Genomic DNA, 25,235 nt, shown 5'->3' on the forward strand with positions numbered 1-25,235 from the left:
TTCACCTTTTAGCCTTCTTGCATTGTCTACACATGAGCTTTTGTGGGATACCTCACATCCAAACCGTAACACTCACTCTCCATTGCCTACTAAAGAAAGTCCAAAATTTGTAATTTACACTTAAGAACCTCACAATCTGGCTTTAACTCAATATGGTAACATTATACCCTTGTATCTCCTTATCACATATCTTCTATCCCATACATAACAAAGCACTATTCCTGAAACATAAAATGTATTTCCATAAGTCTTTAACTTAATTTATATGATTCTCATTTCCTTGGTTATTATCTTTGTGCAATACCACAATGCTACTTGATGGAAATTCTGCCTATTTTTCAAAGTCCTGGTAAATTACCACCTTCTCAATCGCTTCCTTGATCTCCCAGCTGAAATTAATTTCTTCTCCATTGTCTTCCCAATGCATTTTGTTTGTTTATCTTTAATGGTACACAAGACTTTGCTTTGCATCATATTTTTTGTGCTTTCTACTTTCCTCTATTAGAGGAAACTTAGTCAAAACAAAATCAGGATTAGATTGAACTGTATGATATTACTGACATTTGACCAATATGACTGTTTAAATGACAATTTCAAATTAATTAACCTAATAACACTTTTATAGTCATTATTAATCCATATAATAAAAGAAATTCAATGGCCTTTGGATTGTGGTTTAGATTAATATTTTCGTGCAGACATTCAGAGGAAAGGCAATTTTAGGGTTTTCTCAGATTAGAAAAATATAGATTTTTAAAATCATTTATAGTTCTTTTTGTCCAATAGTATTTATTTCAAAATTTCAATCTTTAGAAATGATATCACATATATTTAAAACAATCCAAAATCTTATATTGACAGGCTCCTTATTTATTCTTTCTTATTCTTTTGTCTTCTAGTAATAGTTGCCTATGAGATGTTGATTTGAGATCTGAAAAAACGTTCCTGATGTCTGATTCGCCATTGTTCCAGTTGTGATTATTGGTTTACTAGATACAAGAAAATCATTTTTTTCTTTTAACACGTGTATAACAGATGTTTAAAAGATTCCAGTCTTCTAAACATAAATTAGTCACTGAGGATGTCATCCCAAGAGATGTTTCTTTAGCTACTAAGCGTGGTTTCTGTTTTGTTTTAATATACAAAGAAATATAAACATATTTTCCTTTGGATTAGTACAATAGTTTCAAATAACACATATAGGAAGTAATTAGCTTGTGAAATGTAACCATTATAATCATCTTAAATAATATTTCTAATTTGTTGTTCATTTAAACACCATATCTCATGAAGATTATTTAATGTTGCATAACAACTGGACTTATTTTAGAAGGATCAGCGAGAAATTATGTATTATTTGAGTCATAATTTAAGTCATAGATTTAATTATTAAAGAACTTGAATTGTTCTGTCTTTGAGAGATGGGATAATTGGTTTTTAAAAATTTGTAACAAAACACAAATGACAGTGGTAAAACTCAATTTTTTGATGAAAATTTAATATTAGTACTTATATAATGGTGTGAGAAGTATCCAAGGATGTTATTTCCATTTGAAAAAGAATCAGCTGATTGATTTTACCTGCTCATGTATCTGGTTTGCTCCACCATGACACAGTTCATTTCCAATGTTTGTAGAAGTTGAATCACTTCCTGTGATGCTATGTATTTGTTGGCTAGAATGGGATTGTTGACAGTGTGGAGAGTGGATGATCTGAGGTTGTTGTATGATATGATGATGACATTGAACCTGAGGATAGCATTCCTAAAACACATAAACATATAAAAACTAATCACTGAGAATAAATGACACTAATCAATAACAAAAAGCAACAGAAAACACATTTTAGAACTCAATGCATTTTTTTCACAGTATAATTTAAATCCTAGAATTTGTAGTATTAATTGATGCTATATTATTTTTCAAATTACTCCATTGGGAAAACTTGTATTGAATTCTATTTTTATTCAATCAGGTAGCTGGGACTGTTCAAATACTCACCTAGATAGGTCAGGGAATAGCATTTTCTGATTAAATTAATATTCCAGTTACACTTATCAGTAAAACTATAATGAATATTAATATTAATTAATCTTTCTTTGATGATTCAACAGGCACTTTGGTATCTAATTACATAATAATACCATAACACCAAAAATGTAGATGGGTATAAAATTAGAAAATAATTTAATGTACTAATTTTCAGTGTCAGGAAGCATATTAGAGTCACGGTAGGGGGCAAAGTACTTATGCTTATGAAAATCGAGTATGAATTTTTTTAAAAAAGATTGAAAACAAGTGACTGGTGCTTCCAATTCAGGAAACTAACTCTTCCACTTACTCTTACTCTTTGATCTTAAAAAATTATATTATATATATATATATATATGTATACATACATACATATATATATCTTTTTGAGTCTCAGTTTCCTAATTGCAAAACTGTACTCAACATGGGTTCTCACTGGGTTTTGTGAGAGGTAAATGCATTAATGTCTGTACATTGCATAGTATAAGGGAGGTGAGTAATACATTTATCACTATTATTATTACTATTATTATATCATCCATGTCATCATCATCGACTTTATTATCATCTACCTCACTAATTTTGAAGGTAGAAAATGAACCCCTGATAGCTAGAAAAGCAAGATGATTTAATTATAATGACTGTAATTAATGGCAAAATTGGGGTTGGAACTCATGATTTCTAGCAGAGTTCTTTCAGGTATTAGGATGAACACATACTGGTCTCAAGATATTCTTGAATTTGTTATGTTTAAACTAAATCTTTGCTATCTGTTTATACGCCATGAATTTCTTTTCTGGTAAGTATAGAAAATAAACTAAGAAAAAATATCTAGGCATTTTAGCTTTGAGGAATTCAGATATCTGCTATAGTATGTTGTTATTATTCTACTTTGATAAGAGGAAACTAGAAGCTTGTTTTCAAAGGAAAATATTCAGTTTTGTGTCATAATGCTACATTTATGTATAACTAACTTCGAATGTTTGAATTCAATGCTCTATTTCCTTTCAATTGTGGAAAGTTGACCTATATTAAAATAGTAAAGTACTTCACATTTTACATTTTTACATGAAAAAATTTTCGACCTATATTAAATCAAAAGTACAGAAGAATTAATCTAGTATTCTTCTAGTACAACTTATAAAGAATGTATTTACATATATATTTATGAATATACATAAATGCTTCTGTAGGCATAGACCAATCAACTTAAAAATGGCAAAATCTGCTAAGAGAAACTAGGGACAAAAATGATCCAAATAAGCTTGTTTTTCACTGTATGCATTTTCATACTCTTTTTATATTTTTAGAGTCTCTTTAGACTCTGAAAATTCTTACCATTTATACAAATTACCTTCATAAGTATATATATTTATCTTATATTTATAATAGATTTGAAAGAAAAAAAGGATCAAGAAACACATTTTACGAATACAAGTTACTTTGATAGACACATAGGTAAATGTCATAGAATCAGTTCTTAGAATTATTTTCTCTATATTGTTTTTAAATATGACTCACTTTAAAAGTATGCTAACTCTAAGATCTTAACAGTTTAGAAAATTAACCATATGCTGTCAGTAACCTTTGGATAAGTTTGGGGGTTTAAATATATTATCTATTCTTTTATGGTAAACAATATCATTGTAAACTAGATTAGGATAAAAATCACATTGACAATATAAGAAGAGCATCACTTAGTGGGGGCTCTTGAACACTAATGAGATAGAATCTCTCCTGAAAAAACTACAACAATGTATACCCCAAAAAACAAGTGAGGAAATACTTGGAAAGGACAAATCAACAAAGGCCAATAAAGAAAACAAAACTCGTAAATTTATGATAACACAAATGTTATGCTTTGACTCCATGTACAAATAGAGAAACAACATGTATCCCATTTGTATACAATAATAAAAAAAGAAAACAAAACTCATTTATTAATCATCTTCTTCTGTTAATGTATCAGTTGACTCTTGAATAGAACACTGACATTCCTATCATCTAGGGTGCTCTACATTTTCTCTGATCCTATCTAGCCTCTGAACCATATATTGGTTCTCCTGAGATCATAGCAAATTTTCAATTCTAGCTGTTGCTATTACGCAACAGCTCTACTACAGAGCTACACTCATAGCCCCACTTTCAATTTTATACCTGACTAAAAAGTTGCTGTTCTAGAGTAAGATGTTCATATATTAATTAAACTTTGAAGCATGCCATGAACTGAATTTTCTAAGTATAAAATATCAAACATTTCTGATTTATCATAGATTATTCCTCTTTGATGGATAAAAAAGAATTATAGAGTACAAATTATATGAATTGAATAATTATCTTGCAACTGGTACTACTTTACCATCCCTTCACTACAAAGACATCTTTTGTCTTGGATAGGTCACATCTCCTATGAGCTCGTCATATTTAATTAATCCACTAGTGACAATAAACAGTTTCATGCAGACTCTGGTTTTATCCATTTTGTCCTAATATGTTCTCCGTCACAGAGGAAACTTAACTAGAACAAAGAAGTTATAGTTTGTTATGTCTACAGGGTTCTTTTTACCTTGGACAGCTTCCATGGCAGTTCAAAAACTCCCAAATTCTTTAAGTCATTAATAAGAAAAGTGGGCATAATCAAGTAAATACTCAACTTAATAGTAAACAGTAGTGGTTTTCTCATTTTTATGGTTTTTATTGGGGCATTATAATTATACACAATGGTGGGATTCATGGTGACATGTTTGTAGGTGCACATAACATAATTTGCTCAATCCCATTCTCCAGAACCACCCCTGATCCTTCACTCCACCCTACCCTTCCTCTACTTTACTGGTTTCCTTCCTATTGTTTTTTAAAGAATGTATTATAATTACACATATAAGTGAGATTTATTGTGGCATGGCAGTGTTCCCTTAAAGGAGCTTTTCTTTAGCTATTCCAGCTGCATAATGTTAATATATTGCACAGGGGAGTCAATTTTTTATTGTAATGACCAAGAATTAGAAAAAATCCTGTTTTTCTTTGAAACATGAAGCTAGAAGCAACATGAAATGTTTCTACTCAAATATTTTTTAATATTAAAATGTGTAAAACCTTATTGTTAGGCAGCCCCGTTGGATAAATTACAGATTTTATAATTTGGTAGCTTGAAGAAAATTCTGGCCCTTGGAAGAACAGGCATACTTGCTGAAGTGTTTCTACTTGATACCATAATGTTCAGAACTATTCTTATGCTCTTCTACCATATATATGTTCGATACATTCCATACCAAACTCTTCATACTATATTCATTTTTCTAAGCAAAACAAAATTTGAATGTTTATTATTCTGAGAGTTTACTCCATTTCATTTTTGCTGGGCATCAAATAAGTAACTGTGTTAGTTACTACACATCTGATAATTATTGCCCTTGCGTGCTCATAAAATAAAACATGGCCGGGTGCAGTGGTGCACATCTGTCATCCCAGTGACTCAGGAGGCTGAGGCAGCAGGATCACAAGTTGGAGGTCAGCCTTAGCAACTTAGACCCTGTCTCAAAATAAAAAAGAGAAAGGGCTAAGGAGATAGTTCAGTGGTAAAGTGCCCCTGGGTTCATCCTCAGTCAAAAATTGAAATTCTAGTACATGTCAGTTAGTCTAAATTGTATATGAGAAAAAAATAATTTTATTATCCAAACTGATTTGATATCATTTAACTGCCTATCATTAATTGATTGTTATCCCCTGCAAAGATATGCTGAAACTCTAACCCCCAGTAATTTAGAATGTTCGCTTATTAGGAAACTGTCTTTATAGATATAATCAAGTTATAATGAAGTCATTAGAATAGATCCTAATCCAATATGACTACTGTCCTTATAAATATGGGAAATTTGAACACAGAGACAAACATGCACAGAGGGAAGCCAATGTGAAGATGTACATGGAAGATGCCATAAAAAGACAGAGGATTGGAGTAATACATCTACATGCCAAAGAATGACTGAAGCTACCAGAAAGTAGGAAGCAGGCATAGAAGGGTTCTTTCCATTGAGGCTTCAAAAGGAGTATGGCCCTGCCCAGTGCTATCAGACCTCTGATTTTCAGACCTGTGAGACAATAAATTTCTCTTTTTTAAACCATCCAATTTGTGGCAATTTATTAGAATAGTCCTAGGAAACTGATACATTGTCCTTGTTCAAAAATGTTCAAGAGATAATCACAGGCTTTAATTGGACTGATCAAACTTTTATCCACTAAGCAGAACAACATGAAACCTCTGCTGGTTGCAATAACACTGCATAAAGGCCTTGGTGCTATAGATGCTATGAGATTACTACTACAGCAGTTTTGCACTCTGTACTTGGTCTCTCAATTAAGCTTAATGGAATTTTTAAAATGTGATTTGAAGCCTTAGTATTCTAGAACTTTCGCAGTATACAGTGTATTACATAGCTATTCATATATATTATTCATTTGAAATTCATATGTTAAAAATAATTAACGCAAAATTATGCTTTAAATTATCATTTTTGAGACTAGTTTAAAAGAAAAAACACAAAACGTTTATATATATTCCTATACATGTATATTTTATATATATTTCAGATTCTACCATTAATTTTCTGTGATTCACATATCTTGTCTTCAGTTCCCTTTTACCAAAATGGGGAAAATAATACTTCACATGATAAAATGAATATGAGATTATTGAGGATACCATTAAGAGCTGCAGATATAATGAAATATTATCATAATTCATGGTAGTCCTGCCTGGCATTTGACAATTGAATGTCATTTTAGCTCTATCTTTAAAATATTTATGAATATTTTAATATTCATTTAATAACAGTTTTACACTTATAAGACAAGTTTTAAAACAATTATTACTTACCTGATCTGTATTTAGCTTCTCCACTTTTCTTATTGTTTTTTCATAAATAACATTGTTTCCTGGGAAGAAATGGCCTCCTCTTAAGAATGGAGACAGTGGTTCCTATAAAGACAGCAAAGACTATGTTTTGCTTTGAAAGGTATATTTTCTAAGGAAACTTAACTTAAAATACTCAGTTTGTCATAGGCTTGGTGGTAGCATCAGATTTAGGAGGAGAGTGGAATGACATCCCAGTACGGTTCTGATATGTATAAGGAAATAAAAGCAGTCTATTTATCATACTACCTTTTATTAGGTCTTTTGGGAGAGACTGGAATGAGGTAAGAAAGATTATATTTTTCTTTCTTTTTTTTCTGTTACCAAAGCAAACAAAATATAATTAGTTTCCTCTGAGGCAGATCACATGCTATCAGGTCAAGCTCATTTAAATTGGGTTCACTTGTACATTTTTTCTATGCAAAATTATTATCATAGAAATACAAAATAAACATAATTCAGCATTACTAGGCCATAAAGTAGGTGGAACTATATCAATTTTTTTTTCCCACAACTTGATTTGTGTGCCCTTGAAGTGTACAATTCTTGTGATTATAATCAAGGTGAAGACTCTCAGTACAACATATGCTTTGAATACTAAGAGCAGAATAAAAGCTTTAAGAGCCACTGTATCTCCATATAATCAACTAAATTGCTGGAGGATTAGCCGAGTACTTAGAAGATGTTAGCCATTGAAATAAAGGCTGTTGACATGTTCAAGATCTGAAATAAACCAGAAAAGGACTAATAAGAATCAGACCAGGAGTGTAAAATGTAATGTGTAGTACATTCTTTTGCCATCTTTTGGTATCATTTTGGTTTGATTCTCAGCATCGCATATAAGTAAATGAATAAAATAAAGGTCCATCAACAACAATATATATATATATATAGTTTTGTAAAATTCTCTGGAAGCTATTTTGTGTATATTTGTTTTTGTTAATGAACTTCTTTGGTAGTTATAATCAATCATATAAAATATTGCTTGGTATACATAATGTACTTTGCTAACTGGCTATGAGGCATACAAACATGAATCACACTTATTACCAGGAGCATTTAATATTGATCAGAATTTATAAAACTATGACAGACACTTTTTTGTACTGTCCTCAAGATACACAGGACGTTTAAATTTTTAAGGGACTATAAAAAATAAAAAAGGAAGACCCAAGGCTCTATATGGCTAACGAAGCCTACAATTTTTACCATCTTACCCTTTATGCGGAACTTTTCCAAATCCTTGCTCTAGATAATGCATGAACACAAAGATCTAAAGTAAGAAGTAGAAAGTAACAAGTGTCAATAAAAGTATAGAAAAAGAATGTATAGGAATATGCTAAGAGGGTGAAAACCTGAGTTCTATCTAATAGTTCTCAGGTAGGATACTTGCATCAAGTGGAGTTTTAAAGAAAGTTAAGATGATCTTTGAATATAAGGAGATGGAATAAAGTAGAAATTCAAGAGAAGTATAAAAATAGAAGTCAACAAGTTTGAAAAAATGTAAGTTATATGTAGGGTATGTACTTGTCAGAGAGATTGGTTCAATAAACAGCAAGAAGTCTGTCTTTTTAAAAGGGCATATGAGATGAACAAAAGTTGACTTCAGGACCCAAGATGGCGGCCTAGAGGGAGACTGCACCCCCTGTCGCTCCAGAACCCAGGAGTTAAGAAGGGGAGACATTGAGAGACTCGGACTGAAATAGAGCCACGGGTGAGTCTGCCCACTGGGTAAAGCTTGGCCCGGGGGGCAGGCCCAGATAGAGGTGGCTTATCGGAGCCGGGCAGGGCAGCTAGAGTCATCCACAGGCAGCCCTGCGCACTCTGGCGGTGGGCCCCGCCCACACAGCCAGCTTCTCCAGGTTCTCGGAACGGAACTGGCCCACTGGTGAGAGCCTTTCTGACCAGAACAAGCTCCGAGTCCCGGAGCCAGTGCAGCTCAGCGTACTCTGGCACGCAAGCAGATTCAGGGTCCAGACAGGGCAGCCAGAGACTTCCCCAAGTAGTCTGGACCCCTGCGGTGGGAGGAGCCGTTCAAGGCTAGCCTCTCGGAGCTGACCGCCCAGTGAGAGACTTTCTACATAGAACCAGCCACAAGCCCCCGAACCAACGGAGAGCCTCGATCCGCAAAGAGCCTCTGGGATCAGGGCAGGGCAGCCAGACACCTCTTCAGGCGGCTCTGCCCACTCCAGCTGCAGGCTCTCTTCTCGGGGCGATCCAAGATGGCGGCCTAGAGGGAGACTGCACCCCCTGTCGCTCCAGAACCCAGGAGTTAAGAAGGGGAGGCATTGAGAGACTCGGACTGAAATAGAGCCACGGGTGAGTCTGCCCACTGGGTAAAGCTCGGCCCCGGGGGCAGGCCCAGACAGAGGTGGCTTATTGGAGCCAGGCAGGGCAGCTAGAGTCTTCCCAAGGTAGCCTTCCACACTCCGGCAGTGAGCTCCTCCCACACGGCCAGCTGCACGGTGCAGGCCCACAGTGAGAGCATTTCAGCACAGAGCCAGTTCCAAATCGTGGAACCAGTAGGGGGCTAGGGGCAGTTTTCTTCGGATACGCTGCTTTATCAGATTCCTCCAAGACATCAGGCTACTGAAGGCTGGGAGGTGATACACTGGAAATCTACCGGGACACTATAAGCCAATAGCGGAAAACTGCAATATCTCAGGGTCCCACTGACAACTGACCAATATGAGAAAACAAGGGAAGAAAATGTCCCAAACAAACCTAGATACTACATCAATAAAACCCAATGACAGCACAGCAGAAGAAATGTCAGAAAGGGAGTTCAGAATGTACGTAAATAAAACGATCAGGGAAGCAAATGAGGAGATGAAAGAGCAAATGCAGGCATTGAAGGAGGAGACGAAAGAGCAAATGCAGGCATTAAATGATCGCACCAATCAACAGTTAAAAGACCAAATACGGGAAGCAAGAGATCATTTCAATAAAGAGTTAGAGATACTGAAAAAAAACCAAACTGAAATACTTGAAATGAAGGAAACAATAAACCAAGTTAAAAACTCCATAGAAAGCATAACCAATAGAATGGAGCACCTGGAAGACAGAACCTCAGACATTGAAGACAAATTATTTAATCTTGAAAGCAAAGTTGGCCAAACAGAAAAGATGGTAAGAAATCATGAACAGAATCTACAAGAATTATGGGATATCATGAAAAGGCCAAATTTAAGAATTATTGGGATTGAGGAAGGCTTAGAGAAACAAACCAAAGGAATGAACGATCTATTCAATGAAATAATATCAGAAAATTTCCCAAATCTGAAGAATGAAATGGAAAACCAAATACAAGAGGCTTATAGAACTCCAAACATACAAAATTACAACAGACCCACACCAAGGCACATTATTATGAAAATACCTAACATACAAAATAAAGACAGAATTTTAAAGGCCGCGAGAGAAAAGAATCAAATTACATTCAGAGGGAAACCAATAAGAATATCAGCAGATTTTTCAATCCAGACCCTAAAAGCCAGAAGGGCCTGGAACAACATTTACCAAGCCCTGAAAGAAAACGGATGCCAACCAAGAATCTTATACCCAGCAAAAATTACCTTCAAATTTGACGATGAAATAAGATCCTTCCATGATAAACAAAAGCTAAAGGAATTTACAAAAAGAAAGCCAGCATTACAGAACATTCTCAGCAAAATATTCCATGAGGAAGAGATGAAAAACAATGATGCAAATCAGCAACAGGAGGCGCTAGCCTAAAGGAATAGCCAAATAAAGGAGAAACCAAATCATGTCAAAAACAAATATGAGTCAATTGACTGGGAATACAAATCATATCACAATAATAACCCTGAATGTTAATGGCCTGAATTCATCAATCAAAAGACACAGACTGGCAGATTGGATTAAAAAGAAAAATCCAACAATATGCTGCCTGCAAGAGACTCACCTCATAGAAAGAGACACCCATAGACTAAAGGTGAAAGGATGGGGAAAAACATACCATGCACACGGACACAGCAAAAAAGCTGGAGTATCCATCCTCATCTCAGATAATGTGGACTTCAAACCAAAACTAGTCAGAAGGGATAAAGAAGGACATTACATGCTGCTTAAGGGAAGCATAAATCAGCAAGACATAACAATCATAAATATCTATGCCCCGAACATTGGCTCATCCACGTACGTCAAACAAATCCTTCTCAATTACAGAATTCAAATAGACCACAACACAATCATACTAGGCGATTTTAACACACCTCTCTCACCACTGGATAGATCGTCCAAACAAAAATTGAATAAAGAAACTATAGATCTCAACAACACAATCAGCAATTTAGACTTAACAGACATATATAGAATATACCATCCAACAAAGAACGAATACACTTTCTTCTCAACAGCACATGGATTCTTCTCTAAAATAGACCATATTTTATGCCACAAAGCTACTGTTAGCAAATACAAGAAGATAGAGATACTACCTTGTACTCTATCAGATCATAATGGATTGAAATTAGAAATAAATGACAGAATAAAAAACAGAAACTTCTCCAATACTTGGAGACTAAATAATACACTATTATACGATGAATGGATAACAGAAGACATGAGGAGGGAAATAAAAAAATTCTTAGAAGTAAACGAGAACAAAGACACATCATATCAAAATCTCTGGGACACTATGAAAGCAGTACTTAGAGGAAGATTTATTTCATGGGGTGCATTCAAAAAAAGAAGTAGAAATCAACAAATAAACGACTTAACACTATAGCTCAAAGCGCTAGAAAAAGAAGAGCAGACCAATACCAAAAGTAGTAGAGACAGGAAATAGTTAAAATCAGAGCCGAAATCAACGAAATCGAAACAAAAGAAACAATTGGAAAAATTAACAAAATAAATAGTTGGTTCTTTGAAAAAATAAATAAAATTGATAAACCCTTAGCCACACTAACAAAGAGAAAGAGGGAGAAAACTCAAATTACTAAAATTTGGAATGAACAAGGAAACATCACAACAGACACGAGTGAAATACAAAACATAATTAGAAGCTATTTCGAAAATCTATACTCCAACAAAACAGAAAACCTCGAAGACATCAACAAATTTCTAGAGACATATGAACTACCTAAACTGAACGAGGAGGACATACACAACCTAAATAAACCAATTTCAAGCAATGAAATAGAAGAGGTCATCAAAAGCCTACCAACAAAGAAAAGTCCAGGACCAGATGGGTTCTCAGCCGAGTTCTACAAAACCTTTAAAGAAGAGCTCATTCCAATACTCCTCAAAGTATTCCATGAAATAGAAGAGGAGGGAACCCTCCCAAACTCGTTCTATGAAGCCAATATCACCCTGATACCTAAACCAGACAGAGACACATCGAGGAAGGAAAATTTCAGACCAATATCCTTAATGAACATCGATGCAAAAATTCTCAACAAAATTTTAGCAAATCGCATACAAATATATATTAAAAAGATAGTGCACCACGATCAAGTGGGTTTTATCCCAGGGATGCAAGGTTGGTTCAACATTCAGAAATCAATAAATGTCATTCACCATATCAACAGACTTAAAGTTAAGAATCACATGATTATTTCAATAGATGCAGAAAAAGCATTCGATAAAATACAGCATCCCTTCATGCTCAAAACACTAGAAAAAATTGGGGTAGTGGGAACATTCCTAAACATTATAAAGGCAATCTACGCTAAGCCCATGGCTAATATCATTCTAAATGGTGAAAAACTGAAAGTGTTCCCCCTAAAAACTGGAACAAGGCAGGGATGCCCTCTTTCACCACTTCTATTCAACATCGTCCTTGAGACTCTAGCCAGAGCAATCAGACAAACCAAAGAAATTAAAGGGATACGAATAGGAAAAGAAGAACTCAAACTATCCCTGTTCGCTGATGACATGATTATATATTTAGAGGAACCTGGAAATTCCACCAGAAAACTTTTAGAACTCATAAGTGAATTCAGTAAAGTAGCAGGTTACAAGATCAATGCTCATAAATCCAATGCATTTTTATACATAAGTGATGAATCTTCAGAAAGAGAAATTAGGAAAACTACCCCATTCACAATAGCTTCGAAAAAAATAAAATACTTGGGAATCAATCTCACAAAAGAGGGGAAGACCTCTACAATGAGAACTACAGAACACTAAAGAAAGAAATTCAAGAAAACCTTAGAAGATGGAAAGATCTCCCATGTTCCTGGATAGGCAGAATTAATATGGTCAAAATGGCTATACTACCTAAAGTGCTATACAGATTCAATGCAATTCCAATTAAAATCCCAATGATGAACCTTGCAGAAATAGAGCAAGCAATTATGAAATTCATCTGGAAGAATAAAAAACCTAGAATAGCTAAAGCAATCCTCAGTAGCAAGAGCAAAGCAGGGGGTATTGCAATACCAGATCTTCAACTCTACTACAAAGCAATAGTAACAAAAACGGCATGGTATTGGTACCAAAATAGACAGGTAGATCAATGGTACAGAATAGAGGACTTGGACACAAACCCAAATAAATACAATTTTCTCATACTAGACAAAGGTTCCAAAAATATGGAATGGAGAAAAGATAGCCTCTTCAACAAATGGTGCTGGGAAAACTGGAAAACCATATGCAATAGAATGAAATTAAACCCCTATCTCTCACCCTACACAAAACTCAACTCAAAATGGATCAAGGACCTTGGAATCAGACCAGAGACCCTGCATCTTATAGAAGAAAAAGTAGGTACAAATCTTCAACTTGTTGGCTTAGGATCAGACTTCCTTAACAGGACTCCCATAGCACAAGAAATAAAAGCAAGAATCAACAACTGGGATAGATTCAAACTAAAAAGCTTTCTCTCAGCAAAGGAAACTATCAGAAATGTGAAGAGAGAGCCTATAGAGTGGGAGAATATTTTTGCCAACCATACCTCAGATAGAGCGCTAATTTCCAGAATCTATAAAGAACTCAAAAAACTCTACACGAAGAATACAAATAATCCAATCAACAAATGGGCTAAGGAAATGAACAGACACTTCACAGAAGAAGATGTACAAGTAATCAACAGATATATGAAAAAATGTTCAACATCCCTAGTAATAAGAGAAATGCAAATCAAAACTACCCTAAGATTTCATCTCACCCCAATTAGAATGGCGATTATCAAGAACACAAGCAACAATAGGTTTTGGCGAGGATGTGGTGAAAAAGGAACACTCATACATTGCTGGTGGGGTTGCAAATTAGTGCAGCCACTCTGGAAAGTAGTGTGGAGATTCCTCAGAAAGCTTGGAATGGAAACACCATTTGACCCAGCTATCCCACTCCTTGGTCTATACCCAAAGGACTTAAAATCAGCATACTACAGAGATACAGCCACATCAATGTTCATTGCTGCTCAATTCACCATAGCCAGATTGTGGAACCAACCTAGATGCCCTTCAGTTGATGAATGGATAAAGAAACTGTGGCATATTTATACAATGGAATATTACTCCGCAATGAAGAATGGTAAAATTATGGCATTTGTAGGCAAATGGTCGAAATTGGAGAATATCATGCTAAGTGAGATAAGCCAATCTCAAAAAACTAAAGGACGAATGATCTCGCTGATAAGCGGATGAGGACATATAATGGGGGTGGGAGGGGTTAGCATTAGGTTTAGGGTTAGGTTTAGAGTTAGGCTAAGGAGAGCGGTAAGAATGAAGGAAAGAAGGACTGTATAAAGGGAAAAGGGTGGGAGGGGTGGGGGGGAAGGGAAAAAAAAGAAACATCATTACCCTATGTAAACGTAAAAAAAAAAAAAAAAGTTGACTTCAGGAAGATTAACCAGAGAAAATTAAGAATGCAAGAATGTATACTGGGTAGGATATTATCCTAATATTGAAGGGCAGTACTTTTCAAAAATGACTCTAAGATCTTGAAACTGGAGGAGTCTACTACATAGCCAATAGTATCAAAAACAAACTTTGAGACACAGAGTTTTATATGCTCCTATTAGAATATGGGTCTGGTTCATGTTTTTATTACTTACAACACATAGTAATTCCTTTAACACATATGAAATTGTTGTAAAGAGATACCACAAAGACTGTAAAAAAAATGTATAAGTGTCTGGGGATATACTTCAGTGTCAGAGTGCTTACCTAGTATATGTGAGACCCAGGGCTCAATCCCCAGCATCACAAAGCAACAAATATGTGGGTGGGTACTTATATGTACACATCTAGCATATGGTTATAAACACAGATCTGGAACTAAGTAGGAATTTCAAAACACAGGTCCGGAATTAAGTAGGAATTTCAAGACTGCACATCTGGATTTCAGAACCAACTGCTTAGAAATCTTAGTTAAAACCAAGCAATTGCTAAAAAGATGAGTGAAGATGAAAGATAGAACTAGACAAGTTGTAGGAGGTCTGAGAATCAGAAGAAAAATATGTCATAGAAATCAAGATGGGAAATTTTCAGGAAGTAGCAGGAAGTTGAAAGTTTAAGTGCTTTAGAGATGTCAACAAGTAACAACTACAAACTGGATTAGATTTGGACTATTATAAAAATCCAATGAGTTTCACTACTAAAATTAGTAGAAGCAGGCCTAATGGGAAAAAAAAGTTATGAAGTCATAAAACCTGTATTTGATTTCTTCCTTCATTGTCTATGAACTGTGGAAACAGGAAAGCCATTTAACCTTCTCTGAAGTTCAGTTTGCTTATCTTAGGGACAATAATGCAGGGTATCTTGTAGCAAATAAAACAATGTATTTTAGGGTACCCTTTATTTATAACTTTAATGTACAAATATTATTGGTTTTTAATAACACTGTTATTATAATATTTAAAATCTATAATATATTTAAAATAATTTCTGAGAATGTTATTTTAATGTTTCTAGAATATCAAGTTCAAAATAAATGAAAATGGGCTTATTGAGGGCAAGGACTTATAAATTGGAATACCCCATAGCAAAGGAGCATGTGATTGAGAGAGAACAGATGACATGAACTAAGAAAGGGAAAACAAATTTATTAAAACATGAAATTTTCTTTTCTCTCAAATAATTTTACTATAAATCCTGAACCTTTATTACTATTTTTAAGGAAGAAAGATGGTTCAGGAGTTTACAGTACTGATTCTCTCTAGAATGCTTGTTGGTCTCATTATTTTAAAATGACTTTTTAAAAAAGACTTCAAATTAAAATAATTATTTTTCCAAAATCTATAAGACAGTAAAATCAAATATCAATATGAATAAATTATTTTAATATAACAAATCAGAATAGCAACTTTAATCAGAAGTTTAGATTTATCAACAAAGGAACTGCTAAACAGTTTTACTATTTGGGCATCATCTTTTGTTTAATCTGTACATTTGAATTGGTGCCATATCTACACTAAAAATTAAAAGGTGCTTTCAAAATAGTTGATCTTATAAATTTAATTGTTATGTTTGGAACCTTCGGCAGTATTTCTCACATCTAACAGAGTATGTAATTCCCAACATCTACTTTGCTGTTCCCAGGCCACAAAACTCCAACAAAGAAATTTTTAAAAATATGCTTATTATAAGTACAAGCTATCCAATTTTAAGTAGACATTCCAACCTTTGTGATTATACTTATATTCAAGTTCCCTATAACTGTGGCTACAAATATTATTTTCCTCAACCCCCACATGCTCATATTCCCTCATTCTCTTTCTGTTTATGGAAAAAACCAAGATAACCTAATCCCATGTGATCTCTCCATGTTCCTCCACACTTAAAAATCTGTCTTCAGTTTCTACTCTAGAAATACTCTCTCCCCAATGTCACTTCTCTTTATGTCCCCACAGTACTATCCCCTCTTGACACCTCCAGCATTGTTTGTCTCTATACTATGTTACATCTTTAGCTTTCCTTATTACTGGTTCTTTCCCAATATCTACAATTCTCCCAGTGTCTCCAAACATCTGAATTCTCCTTTAGCTACCATTCCATCTTTCCTTTTTCTCACAAATATCCTTTTCATAACAGTAATCCTCACTCATTTCCTCCATTTCCTCTTGATACACTCACCCATTAACTTATTACATTTGAATTTTGCTACCACACATATACCAAATCTGGTCTCTCAATTATCACTATTGATTTCTTAATGATCAACCCCATTCTCAAAATTTACCCTCTTGGGTGGTCATTAGAACTACTAGAGATGGTTGATCACTTCCTTTTGTTATTTGCTTCATTTATTTATGTTCACATCCTTCTCTGATAACACCTCTTCCTATGAATGTGCCTCATTTTTTCTGTCACTTTAAAGTAGGCATTTCTTGATTTTCTGATCTTTTTTTTTTATTATTATTTTCTTTTCTTTTTATTGTAAACAAATGGGATACATGTTGATTCTCTGTTTGTACATGGCGTAAAGGCATACCATTTGTGTAATCATAAATTTACATAGGGTAATGGTGTTTGATTCATTCTGCCATTTTTTCCCTTCCCCCCCTCCCCTCCCACCCTTCCCCTCCATCTATACAGTCCTTTATTCTCGATTATGTCCCAGTGATCTCACTCATTCCCATAGCATTTTTTTTTAAAGCAGGGATTGAATTCAGGGGGGCACTTAACCACCAAACCACCTCCCCAGCCCTTTTTATTATTATTATTGTTTTTATTTTGAGACAGGGTCTCACTAAGTTACTTAGGGACTTGTCAAATTGCTGAGGTTGGTTTTGAACTTGCAATCATCCTGCCTCAGCCTCCTGAGCTGCTGGGATTATAAGTATGTGCCACCATGCCCAACTATCCCTAAAACTTTGATAATAACTTTAATAGGACTCCCATGTCTCTGTCTCAAATATGACTTTCTCTGCATCATTTTAACTATTGGGTATCTTCCATGTACCTCAAATGCCACTGGTTCAAACAGCGCTTAAATCTTCTTTACCAGATCACCTTCGTCTTCCCTACCCTTCTTAATCCTGTTAGTTGGGCTGCCATATTTATATTGTCTTAAGCTGAAAAGCTTTGAGTATATGTGATTTTTCTTCTTTCAACCTCCATGTCCAGTAAGTTATTAAATTTTGTTAAAACTATCACCAGAACAGCTGTCAGAAAAGAGTGGTGAATTCGAGGAGACCTGAGCAAATCACACTTAATTAAAACTTTAGCTACATTTTTAGTAAAAGGATGCTTAAAACAATGTTAATCATTTAATAACTTAAATACCACAAAAAAGTCCTTCAATAATTTCCCCCATCATATATGTTATCTCCAATATCTGACTCTAATAATATTTTAGCTGTATTTTATCATCCCACTCGGTATTTTACATAGCTATTTGTGGTCATGACTTTTTACCCTTCATTATAAGTTAACTATAAGTTCCTTATAGTTAACTATAACTTCCTTTGATTTAGGAAACATATCTATTTCCTTGTTTCTATATGAAGGCTGCATAGTTTCCTCCCCACAGTGAAAGCTACACAATTGAAAAATTAATGAAACTGATAAATATCAATAAGATTCTATCCATGGATGGAATAAAATTATTTTTTAAATTTCTGGTTCAAATAATAAATGAAAATGCTTAAGTTCTTTGACTAAAATGGTATCAAATGGAGACTAAGAACACTTTGAAACAACCAAAAAAAAAAAAGTCTGAACAAAGATAGAAGGAAATCATAATGAAAGAATTGGATTGAGATCAGTTTAATTACAGGGAGGAGAAATAAAGATCAGACAAGCTGAGAGGTGAAAGAGGATGAAGCTGCCATTTAGGAGGCTCAGCTTATTATAAATATTATAATTAAACTAGAGTCTTCTGCGGGATTTAAAAGAGCAAGTAAAAAAGGAATGTATTTAGAAATAAAATGGGGAATATATCTAGACAGGATTTTCAAGCTGCTTTGCAAGACCAGTTAGATTATTTTTGTTTACAAAGCATGGGGCTTGAAATTTGTTTTATTCCTCAATAAAGGAGAGACTTAAAAGCTTTAAAATCACTATTTTTCTTAAGTCCTCTGCTGGGTCTTATTGAGAAATTGTTTATAGTTGAACCACAGCTCAAAATGATGAGTTCCTACAGAGGAAGCCCAGTGTTTCTAATACATTATGTACTTGCATACATCGAATTTCTCTGCCTTTGTAACTACATGGAAGGTAAGAGGATTTATAGGTAAGACTATGATAACCAATTTACCTCCATCATCAACTCTCTTAAGTTGCAATATTTTTTCCCAGATATATATTCTTCAATTCCATTTCCAGCTCTGCCACTTTGTAACTGAATATTTCTGCACCAGTTAAAACTTAAGTTTCACAAAAGTGGGAACCTTTTTAGGGCAATTTCTGCCACAGAGTAACTGATAAATATTCACTGAACAGATGAATGAATCTCTCTGTGCTTCCGTTTCTTCACTTTTGTAGGATTAAATGGAATACAATATGTAAATTGCCTAGCATGTGGTATATAACCAATAACTATTAATTTTCCTGTTTTCTTATTAACATTGGATGAAGAATAAAACTTCTTCCAATGTCACATAAGATTTGCTGGCAAAGTGGATTGAAATCCAAATTATTTGATGTTTAAAATTTCTAGATAAAACCTAGGGAAACACAGGTTTTTACATTATAGGAAAGAAGTGTTATCTAGAAATAACTCTTTTGAAGCCAGATCAAGTGGACCATGCATTCAAAAATGCATGTCTCCCAGTTTTCATGTGAAAATGAAAGAGGGGGAGGAATATGGAGAAAGTATAAAGGGATTGGTCAAATGAGAAAAAAAGATACACTGCAAACCATACTCAGAGTTTGTGTGTACACAGATTTACACACACACACATGCAGAACCACTGGTGTCCCTAAATAAGGAAACATGACAACATGATTTTAGAATAAATAAATGAGGAATTGTGGGACTGGACACTAGTAGAAACCAAGCATAACCTTCTCACTCACCTAAATAGCAAACATGGCACCCTAATTTAATGCTTTGCCTTCCATAGCTGAAACCAATCATTTATTTTATCTTGTAAGGGAGGTGAAAATTGTTTCCCTAAGTAGTGGAGAAATAAAGGCCAAATGTTTTCCCTGATAAGTGGATGATGATACATAATGGGGGTGGGGGTGGGGGTGAGAGGAGAGTACTTGAGATTATGTAGAGGGAAATGAGAGGGAGGGGGTATTAAAAATGGTGGAATGAGACAGACATCATTACCCTACGTACATGTATGATTACATAAATGGTATGAATCTACATCATGCACAACCACAGAAACGAAATGATGTACCCCATTTGTGTACAATGAATCAAAATGCAGTCTGTAAAAATAAAAAAAGAAAAAATTTGCATTGAACTCAAAGAGAGCAAATAATGAGGAATGAAAGGAGGTTTTTGTTATTCAGTAACCTCTCTGATCTGCCAAAATGTCAAATAATCCATTTAAAAAATCAGAAAATTAAAGATTGTGACAAACTTAAAGGTAATTGGAGATTACAGCTGTGCAAAGTACTTCAACTATAGCATGAAGTTATGTCACAATAGCAATTACTTAATGACTCATTTTTCTATAACTTTGTTGTTGCAAGAATATAATTTTAGTTTCAAATTAATTGTGGTCATGCTCTCATTTGAATTTTGTGTACTTTATTTGAGGATGTTTACATACATTCTTTCAACTTCTGCTTTAAAAAAAAGCAAAACAAAGAATTTCTGTATAGCTTTCTGTATCCAATTGTAAAATGATGTCCTTATAACTTCATGGAACTTCCTTTTGCTGACAATGTTTTGTGTTTGTGTGTGTGTGTGTGTGTGTGTGTGTGTGCGCGTGTGAAGTGTTTAGGAGGGGAATGTGAATGTAAATATCAAGGAAAGCTTGTTACTGTGAACAAAAATAATTTTCTTAATTTTCTTCTCAAAATGGGACACAGAATAATGACCTACTTTGTGAATTACAAGATTGTATATCTTAATATTAAATACAATTTTCAAAACATCTCATTGCTAGGCACATACAAGCACACACTGTAAACAACAAAAGCATGAAGACAGTTTTGAACTTTTGACTTTTCATTTTCTTCTTTCTAGTCCATATCTCAAATGCAAAACTAAATAGTCTAAAAACTCTAATCCCTGGTGTAACAGTTAATAGGGATTTTATGGAAAGACTATGAAAGGACTTTGTCCCTTTTCTCTTTGGTTCAAAGTGTGAAAAATCCTTTGTAGTTCAAGACTACGACTATAGAATCAGAAACCACTTATAACCCAAGAATTTTTAAGCTGCTTGGAACTATTGCATCCATAAGTCAGAATAAATGGGTGCCTGGTTGTCTGAAAGATGGCATTTTTTATATGAATGATTAGAAATTCACTTTATTACTAAAAAAATTCCAATGACTTGATTTTAATGACCAGGTAACTAACTTGCCCTTCTAGTTTACCTATCAACTTTGAAGGAATTATATGTTGGAAAAAGAGTTTATGTGACATCTTACCTGTTCAGGATTCTGTACTATATATCTCCTAATAGTAGTCTGTGGATATGTTGTGACTTTCACTGCTGGAGAATGAAGTTCCTGAAAAGAAAAAAATATACGTGTGCATATTTATTTATATTTAGTGACCTTAGAGCCATCAGTATTAATAGGGACCAAGTTTTAGAGTGAAAGTTTTAGAGTCATTTGCATGAATCATGATATGTGATTCTATAGTTAATTTCAGACTTGGGAACATTCATGAAACCAGGTATTGTGTGCTCAGTACTATTCTAATTTATTGGTGTCTCACAGTGATAAATGAACAATATTTGTAGAGAATTTCAAAATATTTGTTTCATTGTGTTACCACATGATTAGAAGAAAATGTAGCTTAATATTTATTTAATAAGTATTTGGCTTGGAAAGGACATCCAATATTTAAAAAAAATGGAAGGGCACAGAAAAAAAATTGTGAGTATATGTGTGTGTGTGTGTGTGTGTGTGTGCGCACATGAATGTATACCTTTAAATCTTCAGTGTGTTGAAAGGAGAGGGCCATAAACTTTAAACTGGAGAGAAAACACTAAAAATTTGTAAAGGTTAGATGGAAAAGAGTCAATATCATTAATATAAAGAGAGTTCTTATATGTCAATGAAGAAAAATTCTTGACATTAATAGAGAAATGAGTAAATGACATGTACAATTGATAAAAGAAGAAAAGGAAATGGTTAATAAACTTAACAAAACATGATCAACCAAATTAGGAACAATAGTTAACAAAAGCATAACACATACTGAAAATTTTAAAGACAACAATGCTGATAAAGGTGCAGTAGAATGAGCATAATCTTAAGGAGAGGGGGGAAATTAAATAACCATCTATAGCTATTAAATAATTATCTTGAGCAAGGCACATTTACAAGAAAATGTTCATAATATCATATAAGTTTAAGTGAAAAAATAAGGATACAAAACAACATATATAGTATGATCTTAATTTTGTGTCTGAACTAAAGAAAATATAACAATGTTAAGAGTAGTATCTCTGGGAGAGGGAATAAATCAAGAATGATTTGTATTATTCATTCTTATATTCTTTTGTAATTTTAAACTTTTCTACAATAAACATATTTTTATTTTCAGAAATTAAATGTAGAGAAATTAAATGTGTAACAGTTAATGTGATTATCTGGATTTGGGTATAGGGAATTATAATTTAAGTGGACTTACAGTTCTACCATAGCGTAAAAAAATTGGGTCTAACTCGCCTTTGTGCAATATTGTCACAAACTTGGCATTGAGCAAATATTTGCTGAATAAATGCATGATTTTGATTGACTTTAGTCTAGCCCAAACTGGGAAGTAGTAGGAAAACTTTTCTTTGGTAATCTTATTCATTTTGCATAATGTCACATTTTCATTATTGTACTCAAGGTCTAAAGACTAGTTTGTTTGTTTGTTCATTATTTCATTTGTGTCCTCATTATCCAAGTTCACGCTCTGGTACTTAATCTGGATGGAAAGGTGTTATGGTTTGGATGTGAGGTGTCCCCCAGAAGCTCACGAGAGACAATGCAGAAAGGTTCAGAGGAGAAATGATTGGGTTGTAAGAGTCTTAACCCAATCAGTGAATTAATCCCTGATGATATTAATTGAAATGGTAGGGTGTGACTGGAGGAGATTGAAATTGGGGCATGGCTTTAGGGTAAATATTTTGTATATGGAGAGAGGAGACTCTCTTTGCTTCCTGATGATGTGAGCTGCTTCCCTCCGCCACACTCTTCTGCCATGATGTACAACCTCACCTTGAAACCTGAGGAATGGAGCTGGCCTTCTATGGATTAAGACCTCTGAAACTGTGAGCCCTCAAATAAACCTTTCCTCCTCTATAATTGTGGTGGACTGATCATTTAGTCACAGCAGCAAAATAGCTGACTAAAACAGATGGTTTTTAAAACAGCATCTTCTTTCCCCTACTATCCTCTAAATTCCATACTCCCTACGCTCCCCTCCCACTTAAACACAAACTTTATGGTATACAATGGTTTGATTTCTTAGAATATAATTTTGGATACGTGGCAACTGGGTAAAAACACATATTTATTAACATAGTATTTAATTATCATTATAGAGGCATTTCATTCAAACATTGCCTAGATTCAAGAATTCTAAAAGTGGGATTATTAGACCCTAAATGCTAAGAAAAATAGACCCTGGTCTCTTTCAAATCATACACCTATGAGAAAGGCTAGTTCTTGCCTTATAAGTTATTCTCTCTGAATACAAACAAAATATTATCAATCACAAAGTCCATTTTTAAAATTACAAGGAACTTTATGTTAAAATCAATTACCCTTAAAATATCTATATTCACTCAGATATTTTTGGTTAACATTAAACTTCACTCAAACTAAAGGCAATTAGATTGACTAGACAATGAAACTGAAGAATCTGATTCATAGCACTCATTTTACATTCCTTTAATTGAGCTGATTCTTATGCTTAGAGTCTCCTTTTTCTTTTTAGGATCCTGACATTTCGTGACTGCAGAAAGCCTAATGCGGGCCTAAAGATTGCTTACAAATATGATCATGACCTACATAAAAAGAGTTAAAACAAATCAAATCTTATTCATAACTTTTTTTACCTGTTCAGTGTTTTCGGTTATATGTAGAGTGCTTGGGGCACAAGAAGATATTTTCAGAGTTGGAGAATGGAGTTCCTGTTGAGAGAAACAAAAGGTTCAGTAATTTTTACTGAACAGTATCTTCTGAAAGTCATAATTTCCTGAGGCATTATGTTATTTAGTTTTCTAATAATATTATCAGCCAGAAATAAGAATATTACATAGGGCTTTCTTTGATGATGTCCATCATTCCAAAGAGTACATTACTGAATTACTTTATTAGGTTTGCAAGTAACCTAATGATAAAATAATTTCTAGAGCACTTTCATAGGAATACATTCTCCTTATACCTGTAGGTTATGTATTTTTTCTTCTTTGGGGTGCTGATATATACCCCAATGTTATTATATGCTTGTAATTAATATCCCATTTTGTCTCAGCATCTCAGATATCATATTTGACCAATGTCCTATACATACTATATTGTCTTATGCTATATTGTCCCTGTGTCCTATATATAAGACAATCTGTATTTTTGCTCTTAATGAACATAAAGAATGTGTAAGCTCTGAATTGGTTTATAACTTATTTTAATACACCTATGTCGATTTCATTGAAAAAGTCATAGAATTGAAAATTTGGGACTTAATGGGCTAAGAAATGCAAAATTTATCAAACAAAAGTATTAACTGTAAAAATTGCCAAACCAATATAGAAAAATACTTTTGAAAACTTGACTGTTGCCCTTAGATTACTTCAAGCTCCCTCTTAATTGTTCTTTGTCTTTTCTGATTCTAGTTTAATTCCAAAGAGAGTGAATTCTAATATAAAAATGATCCATAAAAATGAAAAAGATAGGGCTAGGGAGATACCTCAGCTGGTAGAGTGCTTGCCTCGCAAGCACAGGGCCCTGAGTTTGATCCCCAGTACCGCAAAAAAAAAAAAAAAAAAAAAGAAAAAGATATGATTTATATAATGATCAGATAAAATGGTCACTATCGATTATACTGGCATTGTTTATATTCTTCCCAATTCAGCAAACCTGTGGAGCTTTATTAGTGTGCACAGAGTTGATCACATTATTCCATCATCCCATACCTATAATTTAAAATTAATTGACATAACTCCAAGATATTGTCCCACAAAGACAAAACATTTTTTTCTTTGGAACAAGGGAAATTTTAAAAATCACAACCATGGATTTAATACAAGGGAAACA

The 25,235-nt window shown here is 34.0% G+C and overlaps 1 protein-coding gene across 1 annotated transcript in view; it reads right to left on the reverse strand.

Moving 5' to 3' along the window:
• The window catches only part of Pof1b (POF1B actin binding protein), a 93,101-nt gene that overhangs the window by 54,260 nt on the left and 13,606 nt on the right, over nucleotides 1-25,235 (reverse strand). The window contains exons 3-6 of the mRNA XM_047535595.1: nucleotides 24,038-24,112; nucleotides 21,408-21,488; nucleotides 6,907-7,008; nucleotides 1,581-1,763 (exon numbers count right to left, since the gene is read on the reverse strand). Of these exons, the coding sequence (XP_047391551.1) occupies nucleotides 1,581-1,763; nucleotides 6,907-7,008; nucleotides 21,408-21,488; nucleotides 24,038-24,112 (441 nt within the window). The remainder of the gene's footprint in view (nucleotides 1-1,580; nucleotides 1,764-6,906; nucleotides 7,009-21,407; nucleotides 21,489-24,037; nucleotides 24,113-25,235) is intronic.

This window comes from Sciurus carolinensis, chromosome X (genome assembly GCF_902686445.1).
Source record: "Sciurus carolinensis chromosome X, mSciCar1.2, whole genome shotgun sequence".
Classification (NCBI taxonomy): domain Eukaryota; kingdom Metazoa; phylum Chordata; class Mammalia; order Rodentia; family Sciuridae; genus Sciurus; species Sciurus carolinensis.